Raw genomic sequence first — 12477 nt, 5'->3', positions numbered from 1 at the left:
TCCACCATCTCCTGGTTGTTTCTAACCTGCTCTATTTCCTGGTTGTCTCTAACCTGCTCTACTATCTTCTGGTTGTCTCTAACCTGCTCTATCTCCTGGTTGTCTCTAACCTGTTCCACCATCTCCTGGTTGTCTCTAGCCTGCTCCACCATCTCCTGGTTGTCTCTAACCTGCTCCACCATTTCCTGGTTGTCTCTAACCTGCTCCACCATCTACTGATAGTAGAGCGGGTTAGAGACAATCTCCTGGTTGTATCTAATCTGCTTTACCTGAACTAGGTTCCTGCTTCTGATCATTATTCACTGACCCCGATAGAAATTGCAAATGTTTAGACGTCGGATGAAGATAGGATGGTCCTGCTGTGACGGTCCCCATGTAGAATAGGTTCACACAAAGACCGCTGACCTAGCCAAGGTCGCAGCTGACAGCGCCGATCACCATTTCCCAGTAATTTGCCTGACTTATCTTAAATGACTTGCCAAATAAGCTTCAGGTTAGTTACATTTCAGTTCCCACAGTAGAGATGAAATCTGACTGTTCGGAGCTTGTAATCTTCTTTCTGCTCATTCAGCACCTTCAGGAACTGTACCCCAGAGAGAGTCAGCACCTTCAGGAACTGTACCCCAGAGAGAGTCAGCACCTTCAGGAACTGTACCCCAGAGAGAGTCAGCACCTTCAGGAACTGTACCCCAGAGAGAGTCAGCACCTTCAGGATCTGTACCCCAGGGGGAGTCAGCACCTTCAGGAACTGTACCCCAGAGAGAGTCAGCACCTTCAGGAACTGTACCCCAGAGAGAGTCAGCACCTTCAGGGACTGTACCCCAGGGGGAGTCAGCACCTTCAGGAACTGTACCCCAGAGAGAGTCAGCACCTTCAGGAACTGTACCCCAGAGAGAGTCAGCACCTTCAGGATCTGTACCCTAGAGAGAGTCAGCACCTTCAGGATCTGTACCCCAGAGAGAGTCAGCACCTTCAGGAACTGTACCCCAGAGAGAGTCAGCACCTTCAGGAACTGTACCCCAGAGAGAGTCAGCACCTTCAGGAACTGTACCCCAGAGAGAGTCAGCACCTTCAGGAACTGTACCCCAGAGAGAGTCAGCACCTTCAGGATCTGTACCCCAGGGGGAGTCAGCACCTTCAGGAACTGTACCCCAGGGGGAGTCAGCACCTTCAGGAACTGTACCCCAGAGAGAGTCAGCACCTTCAGGAACTGTACCCCAGAGAGAGTCAGCACCTTCAGGAACTGTACCCCAGGGGGAGTCAGCACCTTCAGGAACTGTACCCCAGAGAGAGTCAGCACCTTCAGGAACTGTATCCCAGAGAGAGTCAGCACCTTCAGGAACTGTACCCCAGGGGGAGTCAGCACCTTCAGGAACTGTACCCCAGAGAGAGTCAGCACCTTCAGGATCTGTACCCCAGAGAGAGTCAGCACCTTCAGGATCTGTACCCTAGAGAGAGTCAGCACCTTCAGGAACTGTACCCCAGAGAGAGTCAGCACCTTCAGGAACTGTACCCCAGAGAGAGTCAGCACCTTCAGGAACTGTACCCCAGGGGGAGTCAGCACCTTCAGGAACTGTACCCCAGAGAGAGTCAGTACCTTCAGGGACTGTACCCTAGAGAGAGTCAGTACCTTCAGGGACTGTACCCTAGAGAGAGTCAGCACCTTCAGGAACTGTACCCCAGAGAGAGTCAGCACCTTCAGGAACTGTACCCCAGAGAGAGTCAGTACCTTCAGGGACTGTACCCTAGAGAGAGTCAGCACCTTCAGGAACTGTACCCCAGAGAGAGTCAGTACCTTCAGGGACTGTACCCTAGAGAGAGTCAGTACCTTCAGGGACTGTACCCCAGGAGGAGTCAGCACCTTCAGGATCTGTACCCTAGAGAGAGTCAGCACCTTCAGGAACTGTACCCCAGAGAGAGTCAGCACCTTCAGGAACTGTACCCCAGAGAGAGTCAGTACCTTCAGGAACTGTACCCCAGAGAGAGTCAGCACCTTCAGGAACTGTACCCCAGAGAGAGTCAGCACCTTCAGGAACTGTACCCCAGAGAGAGTCAGCACCTTCAGGAACTGTACCCCAGGGGGAGTCAGCACCTTCAGGAACTGTACCCTAGAGAGAGTCAGCACCTTCAGGAACTGTACCCCAGAGAGAGTCAGCACCTTCAGGATCTGTACCCTAGAGAGAGTCAGTACCTTCAGGAACTGTACCCCAGAGAGAGTCAGCACCTTCAGGAACTGTACCCCAGAGAGAGTCAGCACCTTCAGGAACTGTACCCCAGAGAGAGTCAGCACCTTCAGGAACTGTACCCCAGAGAGAGTCAGCACCTTCAGGATCTGTACCCTAGAGAGAGTCAGTACCTTCAGGAACTGTACCCCAGAGAGAGTCAGCACCTTCAGGAACTGTACCCCAGAGAGAGTCAGCACCTTCAGGAACTGTACCCCAGAGTCAGCACCTTCAGGAACTGTACCCCAGAGAGAGTCAGCACCTTCAGGAACTGTACCCCAGGGGGAGTCAGCACCTTCAGGAACTGTACCCCAGGGGGAGTCAGCACCTTCAGGAACTGTACCCCAGGGGGAGTCAGCACCTTCAGGAACTGTACCCCAGAGAGAGTCAGCACCTTCAGGAACTGTACCCCAGGGGGAGTCAGCACCTTCAGGAACTGTACCCCAGAGAGAGTCAGCACCTTCAGGAACTGTACCCCAGAGAGAGTCAGCACCTTCAGGAACTGTACCCCAGGGGGAGTCAGCACCTTCAGGAACTGTACCCTAGAGAGAGTCAGTACCTTCAGGAACTGTACCCCAGAGAGAGTCAGCACCTTCAGGAACTGTACCCCAGAGAGAGTCAGCACCTTCAGGAACTGTACCCCAGAGTCAGCACCTTCAGGAACTGTACCCCAGAGAGAGTCAGCACCTTCAGGATCTGTACCCCAGGGGGAGTCAGCACCTTCAGGAACTGTACCCCAGAGAGAGTCAGCACCTTCAGGAACTGTATCCCAGAGAGAGTCAGCACCTTCAGGATCTGTATCCCAGAGAGAGTCAGCACCTTCAGGAACTGTACCCCAGAGAGAGTCAGCACCTTCAGGAACTGTACCCCAGGGGGAGTCAGCACCTTCAGGAACTGTACCCCAGGGGGAGTCAGCACCTTCAGGAACTGTACCCCAGAGAGAGTCAGCACCTTCAGGAACTGTACCCCAGGGGGAGTCAGCACCTTCAGGAACTGTACCCCAGAGAGAGTCAGCACCTTCAGGAACTGTACCCCAGAGAGAGTCAGCACCTTCAGGAACTGTACCCCAGGGGGAGTCAGCACCTTCAGGAACTGTACCCCAGAGAGAGTCAGCACCTTCAGGAACTGTACCCCAGAGAGAGTCAGCACCTTCAGGAACTGTACCCCAGGGGGAGTCAGCACCTTCAGGAACTGTACCCCAGAGAGAGTCAGCACCTTCAGGAACTGTACCCCAGAGAGAGTCAGCACCTTCAGGAACTGTACCCCAGGGGGAGTCAGCACCTTCAGGAACTGTACCCCAGAGAGAGTCAGCACCTTCAGGATCTGTACCCCAGAGTCAGCACCTTCAGGAACTGTACCCCAGAGAGAGTCAGCACCTTCAGGAACTGTACCCCAGGGGGAGTCAGCACCTTCAGGATCTGTGCCCCAGAGAGAGTCAGCACCTTCAGGAACTGTACCCCAGAGAGAGTCAGCACCTTCAGGAACTGTACCCCAGAGAGAGTCAGCACCTTCAGGAACTGTACCCCAGGGGGAGTCAGCACCTTCAGGAACTGTATCCCAGAGAGAGTCAGCACCTTCAGGAACTGTACCCCAGGGGGAGTCAGCACCTTCAGGAACTGTACCCCAGAGAGAGTCAGCACCTTCAGGAACTGTACCCCAGAGAGAGAGTCAGCACCTTCAGGAACTGTACCCCAGAGAGAGTCAGCACCTTCAGGAACTGTACCCCAGGGGGAGTCAGCACCTTCAGGAACTGTACCCCAGGGGGAGTCAGCACCTTCAGGATCTGTATCCCAGAGAGAGTCAGCACCTTCAGGAACTGTACCCCAGGGGGAGTCAGCACCTTCAGGAACTGTACCCCAGAGAGAGTCAGTACCTTCAGGAACTGTACCCCAGGGGGAGTCAGCACCTTCAGGAACTGTACCCCAGGGGGAGTCAGCACCTTCAGGAACTGTACCCCAGAGAGAGTCAGCACCTTCAGGATCTGTACCCCAGAGAGAGTCAGCACCTTCAGGAACTGTATCCCAGAGAGTCAGCACCTTCAGGAACTGTACCCCAGAGAGAGTCAGCACCTTCAGGAACTGTACCCCAGAGAGAGTCAGCACCTTCAGGATCTGTACCCCAGAGAGAGTCAGCACCTTCAGGATCTGTACCCCAGAGAGAGTCAGCACCTTCAGGAACTGTACCCCAGGGGGAGTCAGCACCTTCAGGAACTGTACCCCAGAGAGAGTCAGCACCTTCAGGATCTGTACCCCAGAGAGAGTCAGCACCTTCAGGAACTGTACCCCAGGGGGAGTCAGCACCTTCAGGAACTGTACCCCAGAGAGAGTCAGCACCTTCAGGATCTGTACCCCAGAGTCAGCACCTTCAGGAACTGTACCCCAGAGAGAGTCAGCACCTTCAGGATCTGTACCCCAGGGGGAGTCAGCACCTTCAGGAACTGTACCCCAGAGAGAGTCAGCACCTTCAGGAACTGTACCCCAGAGAGAGTCAGCACCTTCAGGATCTGTACCCCAGAGAGAGTCAGCACCTTCAGGAACTGTACCCCAGAGAGAGTCAGCACCTTCAGGAACTGTACCCCAGAGAGAGTCAGCACCTTCAGGAACTGTACCCCAGAGAGAGTCAGCACCTTCAGGAACTGTACCCCAGAGAGAGTCAGCACCTTCAGGATCTGTACCCCAGAGAGAGTCAGCACCTTCAGGAACTGTACCCCAGAGAGAGTCAGCACCTTCAGGATCTGTACCCCAGAGAGAGTCAGCACCTTCAGGAACTGTACCCCAGAGAGAGTCAGCACCTTCAGGAACTGTACCCCAGAGAGAGTCAGCACCTTCAGGAACTGTACCCCAGAGAGAGTCAGCACCTTCAGGAACTGTACCCCAGAGAGAGTCAGCACCTTCAGGATCTGTACCCCAGGGGGAGTCAGCACCTTCAGGAACTGTACCCCAGGGGGAGTCAGCACCTTCAGGAACTGTACCCCAGAGAGAGTCAGCACCTTCAGGAACTGTACCCCAGAGAGTCAGCACCTTCAGGAACTGTACCCCAGAGTCAGCACCTTCAGGATCTGTACCCCAGAGAGAGTCAGCACCTTCAGGATCTGTACCCCAGAGAGAGTCAGCACCTTCAGGAACTGTACCCCAGAGTCAGCACCTTCAGGAACTGTACCCCAGAGAGAGTCAGCACCTTCAGGAACTGTACCCCAGAGAGAGTCAGGACCTTCAGGATCTGTACCCCAGAGAGAGTCAGCACCTTCAGGAACTGTACCCCAGAGTCAGCACCTTCAGGATCTGTACCCCAGAGTCAGCACCTTCAGGAACTGTACCCCAGAGAGAGTCAGCACCTTCAGGATCTGTACCCCAGAGTCAGCACCTTCAGGAACTGTACCCCAGGGGGAGTCAGCACCTTCAGGATCTGTACCCCAGAGAGAGTCAGCACCTTCAGGAACTGTACCCCAGAGAGAGTCAGCACCTTCAGGAACTGTACCCCAGAGAGAGTCAGCACCTTCAGGATCTGTACCCCAGAGTCAGCACCTTCAGGAACTGTACCCCAGGGGGAGTCAGCACCTTCAGGAACTGTACCCCAGAGAGAGTCAGCACCTTCAGGAACTGTACCCCAGAGAGAGTCAGCACCTTCAGGAACTGTACCCCAGGGGGAGTCAGCACCTTCAGGATCTGTACCCCAGAGAGAGTCAGCACCTTCAGGAACTGTACCCCAGAGAGAGTCAGCACCTTCAGGAACTGTACCCCAGGGGGAGTCAGCACCTTCAGGATCTGTACCCCAGAGAGAGTCAGCACCTTTTGGAACTGTACCCCAGAGAGAGTCAGCACCTTCAGGATCTGTACCCCAGGGGGAGTCAGCACCTTCAGGAACTGTACCCCAGGGGGAGTCAGCACCTTCAGGAACTGTACCCCAGGGGGAGTCAGCACCTTCAGGAACTGTACCCCAGAGAGAGTCAGCACCTTCAGGATCTGTACCCCAGGGGGAGTCAGCACCTTCAGGAACTGTACCCCAGGGGGAGTCAGCACCTTCAGGATCTGTACCCCAGAGAGAGTCAGCACCTTCAGGATCTGTACCCCAGAGAGAGTCAGCACCGTCAGGAACTGTACCCCAGGGGGAGTCAGCACCTTCAGGAACTGTACCCCAGAGTCAGCACCTTCAGGAACTGTACCCCAGAGAGAGTCAGCACCTTCAGGAACTGTACCCCAGGGGGAGTCAGCACCTTCAGGAACTGTACCCCAGAGTCAGCACCTTCAAGAACTGTACCCCAGAGAGAGTCAGCACCTTCAGGAACTGTACCCCAGAGTCAGCACCTTCAGGAACTGTACCCCAGAGAGAGTCAGCACCTTCAGGAACTGTACCCCAGAGAGAGTCAGCACCTTCAGGAACTGTACCCCAGAGAGAGTCAGCACCTTCAGGAACTGTACCCCAGAGAGAGTCAGCACCTTCAGGAACTGTACCCCAGGGGGAGTCAGCACCTTCAGGGACTGTACCCCAGAGAGAGTCAGCACCTTCAGGAACTGTACCCCAGAGAGAGTCAGCACCTTCAGGAACTGTACCCCAGGGGGAGTCAGCACCTTCAGGAACTGTACCCCAGGGGGAGTCAGCACCTTCAGGAACTGTACCCCAGAGAGAGTCAGCACCTTCAGGATCTGTACCCCAGAGAGAGTCAGCACCTTCAGGAACTGTACCCCAGGGGGAGTCAGCACCTTCAGGAACTGTACCCCAGAGAGAGTCAGCACCTTCAGGAACTGTACCCCAGAGAGAGTCAGCACCTTCAGGAACTGTACCCCAGGGGGAGTCAGCACCTTCAGGATCTGTACCCCAGAGTCAGCACCTTCAGGAACTGTACCCCAGAGAGAGTCGGCACCTTCAGGAACTGTACCCCAGAGAGAGTCAGCACCTTCAGGAACTGTACCCCAGGGAGAGTCAGCACCTTCAGGATCTGTACCCCAGAGAGAGTCAGCACCTTCAGGAACTGTACCCCAGGGAGAGTCAGCACCTTCAGGATCTGTACCCCAGAGAGAGTCAGCACCTTCAGGAACTGTACCCCAGGGAGAGTCAGCACCTTCAGGAACTGTACCCCAGAGAGAGTCAGCACCTTCAGGAACTGTACCCCAGAGAGAGTCAGCACCTTCAGGAACTGTATCCCAGAGAGAGTCAGCACCTTCAGGAACTGTACCCCAGAGAGAGTCAGCACCTTCAGGAACTGTACCCCAGAGAGAGTCAGCACCTTCAGGAACTGTACCCCAGGGGGAGTCAGCACCTTCAGGAACTGTACCCCAGAGAGAGTCAGCACCTTCAGGAACTGTACCCCAGAGAGAGTCAGCACCTTCAGGAACTGTACCCCAGGGGGAGTCAGCACCTTCAGGATCTGTACCCCAGAGAGGGTCAGCACCTTCAGGAACTGTACCCCAGAGTCAGCACCTTCAGGAACTGTACCCCAGAGAGAGTCAGCACCTTCAGGAACTGTACCCCAGAGAGAGTCAGCACCTTCAGGATCTGTACCCCAGAGAGAGTCAGCACCTTCAGGAACTGTACCCCAGAGAGAGTCAGCACCTTCAGGAACTGTACCCCAGAGAGAGTCAGCACCTTCAGGAACTGTACCCCAGAGAGAGTCAGTACCTTCAGGAACTGTATCCCAGAGAGAGTCAGCACCTTCAGGATCTGTACCCCAGAGAGAGTCAGCACCTTCAGGAACTGTACCCCAGAGAGAGTCGGCACCTTCAGGAACTGTACCCCAGGGGGAGTCAGCACCTTCAGGAACTGTACCCCAGAGAGAGTCAGCACCTTCAGGATCTGTACCCCAGGGGGAGTCAGCACCTTCAGGATCTGTACCCCAGAGAGAGTCAGCACCTTCAGGATCTGTACCCCAGAGAGAGTCAGCACCTTCAGGAACTGTACCCCAGAGAGAGTCAGCACCTTCAGGATCTGTACCCCAGAGTCAGCACCTTCAGGAACTGTACCCCAGAGAGAGTCAGCACCTTCAGGAACTGTACCCGAGAATCAGCGCCTTCAGGATCTGTACCCCAGAGAGAGTCAGCACCTTCAGGAACTGTACCCCAGAGAGAGTCAGCACCTTCAGGAACTGTACCCCAGAGAGTCAGCACCTTCAGGAACTGTACCCCAGGGGGAGTCAGCACCTTCAGGATCTGTACCCCAGAGAGAGTCAGCACCTTCAGGAACTGTACCCCAGGGGGAGTCAGCACCTTCAGGATCTGTACCCCAGAGAGAGTCGGCACCTTCAGGATCTGTACCCCAGAGAGAGTCAGCACCTTCAGGAACTGTACCCGAGAATCAGCGCCTTCAGGAACTGTACCCCAGAGAGAGTCAGCACCTTCAGGAACTGTACCCGAGAGAGAGTCAGCACCTTCAGGAACTGTACCCCAGAGAGAGCCAGCACCTTCAGGAACTGTGCCCCAGAGAGAGCCAGCACCTTCAGGAACTGTACCCCAGAGAGAGTCAGCACCTTCAGGAACTGTACCCCAGAGAGAGTCAGCACCTTCAGGAACTGTACCCCAGGGGGAGTCAGCACCTTCAGGAACTGTACCCGAGAGAGAATCAGCGCCTTCAGGAACTGTATCCCAGAGAGAGTCAGCACCTTCAGGAACTGTACCCCAGAGAGGGTCAGCACCTTCAGGAACTGTATCCCAGAGAGAGTCAGCACCTTCAGGAACTGTACCCCAGAGAGAGTCAGCACCTTCAGGAACTGTACCCCAGGGAGAGTCAGCACCTTCAGGAACTGTACCCCAGAGAGAGTCAGCACCTTCAGGAACTGTACCCCAGAGAGAGTCAGCACCTTCAGGAACTGTACCCCAGAGAGAGTCAGCACCTTCAGGAACTGTACCCCAGAGACAGTCAGTACCTTCAGGAACTGTATCCCAGTGAGAGTCAGCACCTTCAGGAACTGTATCCCAGAGAGAGTCAGCACCTTCAGGAACTGTACCCCATTGAGAGTCAGCACCTTCAGGAACTGTACCCCAGAGAGAGTCAGCACCTTCAGGATCTGTACCCCAGAGAGAGTCAGCACCTTCAGGAACTGTACCCGAGAGAGAATCAGCGCCTTCAGGAACTGTATCCCAGAGAGAGTCAGCACCTTCAGGAACTGTACCCCAGAGAGGGTCAGCACCTTCAGGAACTGTATCCCAGAGAGAGTCAGCACCTTCAGGAACTGTACCCCAGAGAGAGTCAGCACCTTCAGGAACTGTACCCCAGGGAGAGTCAGCACCTTCAGGAACTGTACCCCAGAGAGAGTCAGCACCTTCAGGAACTGTACCCCAGAGAGAGTCAGCACCTTCAGGAACTGTACCCCAGAGAGAGTCAGCACCTTCAGGAACTGTACCCCAGAGACAGTCAGTACCTTCAGGAACTGTATCCCAGTGAGAGTCAGCACCTTCAGGAACTGTATCCCAGAGAGAGTCAGCACCTTCAGGAACTGTACCCCATTGAGAGTCAGCACCTTCAGGAACTGTACCCCAGAGAGAGTCAGCACCTTCAGGATCTGTACCCCAGAGAGAGTCAGCACCGTCAGGAACTGTACCCCAGAGAGAGTCAGCACCTTCAGGAACTGTACCCCATTGAGAGTCAGCACCTTTAGAAGAGGATGTGGAGAAAACAGTGGGGTTGAGCTTACAGAGCAACATGACCTGTTCCAACAAGAGACACGGTGGTACTGGCTGTGGATTTCAGGGTGATTGTTACACACTAACAGAGAGTAGCCTTACCAAGGAATCCAGATCTTCTCCCTTGACGCACAGGTTAGCATCGATCACATTGAGTCCGACCAGAAGTCCAACAATCACCGCCCCTTCCTCTTCCATCATCACTGCATGATCCTCATAAAACTCACTGCAACCAAAGTAGTACAACACCATGACCAAGTGTTCCCCCTCTCAGACAGATCAGATCACACTGCTACAATCCGAGGCAGCTGCTCAGCAACATTTCACTTTCACCAACTACACCCACAACTCCAGTTGAGATGGCCCCAAATGTTCTCCTTTCCTCTCCAGAGTACAATAACTTGCTGGGGTTTGGCTGCTGGCAGTCCTCTGGTACCTCTCCCAGGTCTATTCTTCACCTGTAAGGCCAGACGGTGCAACCCTGCAGACTGGTCAACCATAGATGGCATCACCACTCAGTCCTCCCTTTCCTCACCAAACACAGCCACACTCTCAAACTATCCAGGGTTCTGTCTCCCAGTCCCACGCCTGTTCACAGCCGAGATCAGATTCACTCAGCACAGTACAGATATGGAAGCTGGACCCTCCCCAGTTGGCACAGCTTAGACCCTCACTGCCTGCATGCAGATTGCTCAAGTCGACTGGATTAGGGACCCACAAATACTGAGAGGGGGAATGGGCGAGAGGAATGGCGGGCGAGGGAGGGGGGCGGGCGAGAAGAGTGGCGGGCAGGGAGGGAGGGAGGAGGATCATTCCAGTGAGCATCTAGTCAGATTTTCAGTCCCCAGTGAGCGTCTCGTCTGACATTCACAGACCCCAGTGAGCATCTAGATGGATTTTCACAGTCCCCAGTGAGCGTCTCGTCTGATTTTCAGTCCCCAGTGAGCGTCTAGTCTGAGGATCACAGTTCACAGTGAGCGTCTCGTCTGATTTTCACAGACCCCAGTGAGCGTCTAGTCTGACATTCACAGACCCCAGTGAGCGTCTAGTCTGACATTCACAGACCCCAGTGAGCGTCTAGTCTGACATTCACAGACCCCAGTGAGCGTCTAGTCTGACATTCACAGACCCCAGTGAGCGTCTAGTCTGAGGATCAAAGTTCCCGGTGAGCGTCTAGTCGGATTTTCAGAGTCCCCAGTGAGCGAGCTGAGAAGGAGCTGCTGATTTAATTTGTTCAGGGAGGTGGGGGGGGGGGGGGGGGGGGGGGTCGGGCCAGCCAGGGAGGGTCACCCCACTGAGCGTCTAGTCTGATTTTTACCGTTTCCAGTGAGCGTCTAGTCTGACGTTCACAGACCCCACTGAGCGTCTAGTCGGATTTTCAGTCCCCAGTGAGCGTCAAGCCTGATTTTCAGTCCCCACTGAGCGTCTAGTCGGATTTTCACAGACTCCACTGAGCGTCTACTCTGATTTTCACAATCCCCAGTGAGCGTCTAATCAGATTTTCACAATCCCCAGTGAGCGTCTAGCCGGACGTTCACAGACCCCAGTGAACGAGCCGAGAAGAAGCTGCTGATTTAATTTGCTCAGTTTGGTCCTGTCAACCATGGGTCAGTACCTCCCACCGTGCTAACGTGGTCTGGGGGACACAGGGAGAGACTCTCACAATCCTCTCACTGTTTGACAGACAATACAAACAAGAGGAAGAGAAACACCTGAACAGGTCCTTCCTGATGACCATGCATCGCAGATAATCCGCCAGCTTCTTCTGCATCATGGCGAGCCGCAACCAGGCTCGGGCTCGTCCCAGAGGGGTCCTGCACGGGAAGAGAGGTCACAACAGTCAGCTGTATTATGTCAATATCCTTCTCCAACAATGAAAAGATACATGAGTGGCACGGGGGAATGGGACAGACCTTTAAGCTCACATGGGAGCGTTTGACGGGACCATGTCGAGGGAGCTTTACTCGGTACCTAACCCGTGCTGTACCTGGTCTCTGCGAGCGCGCCATTCTCCTAAATGGCAGAAGCTACCAAAATCAAAATCACCTGAGAGAAATCATGGTGCAGTGGGGATAGTGGAGGAAAGCCTAATCAAAAAGGACAGGGGGGAGATGGGTGAACAGGACTTGGTGTGAGTTAAGACTCGGGCAGCAGAGTTTTGGATGAGCTGAAGTTTACTGAGGGTGGAAGATGGGAGACCGGCCAGGAGAACGTTGGAATAAACGAGTCTGAAGGTAACAAAAGCATGGATGAGGGTTTCAGCAGCAGTTAGGCTGAGGGAGGTGCAGAGAAGATCTAACCTCTCATCAAACTCAGAATTCTCACATGTGTGGGGGAGACCCTCTATTGCTGAGATACTTTGGAGTTTGTGCACTGCACTGGCCTAAAGTGTGAGCTCAGAAAGTGAGTATTGCAGGCCTGCCTGTGGAATGCCTTGGAATAACCAGGTCTGGAGGTAACAAAGGCATGGATAAGGGTTTCAGCAGCAGACGAGCTGAGACAGGGGTGGAGCCAGACAATGTTATGGAGGTGGAGGTAGGCAGTCTTTGGGATGGAGAGGATATGGGGTCAGAGCCGAGGTTGCGAACGGTCTGGTTCAGCCTCAGACAGTTGCCAGGGAGAGGGATGGATTTGGTGGCTAG

The 12477-nt window shown here is 54.5% G+C and overlaps 2 protein-coding genes across 2 annotated transcripts in view; both read right to left on the bottom strand.

Annotated features, from left to right (window-relative positions):
• slc25a16 (solute carrier family 25 member 16) overlaps positions 1 to 12477 on the bottom strand; it is a 225375-nt gene that overhangs the window by 110452 nt on the left and 102446 nt on the right. The window lies entirely within an intron of this gene.
• LOC147113716 (RUN and FYVE domain-containing protein 2-like) overlaps positions 1 to 12477 on the bottom strand; it is a 113613-nt gene that overhangs the window by 87890 nt on the left and 13246 nt on the right. Inside the window, exons 4-5 of the mRNA XM_085995032.1 lie at positions 11548 to 11649; positions 9938 to 10061 (exon numbers count right to left, since the gene is read on the bottom strand). Coding sequence (XP_085851158.1) covers positions 9938 to 10061; positions 11548 to 11649 — 226 coding nt within the window. The remainder of the gene's footprint in view (positions 1 to 9937; positions 10062 to 11547; positions 11650 to 12477) is intronic.

The sequence above is a fragment of the Somniosus microcephalus genome, chromosome 8 (genome assembly GCF_052327205.1).
Source record: "Somniosus microcephalus isolate GS21.2 chromosome 8, FLI_Smic_1.0, whole genome shotgun sequence".
Taxonomy (NCBI): domain Eukaryota; kingdom Metazoa; phylum Chordata; class Chondrichthyes; order Squaliformes; family Somniosidae; genus Somniosus; species Somniosus microcephalus.
This window is presented reverse-complemented; position numbering and strand designations above follow the sequence as displayed.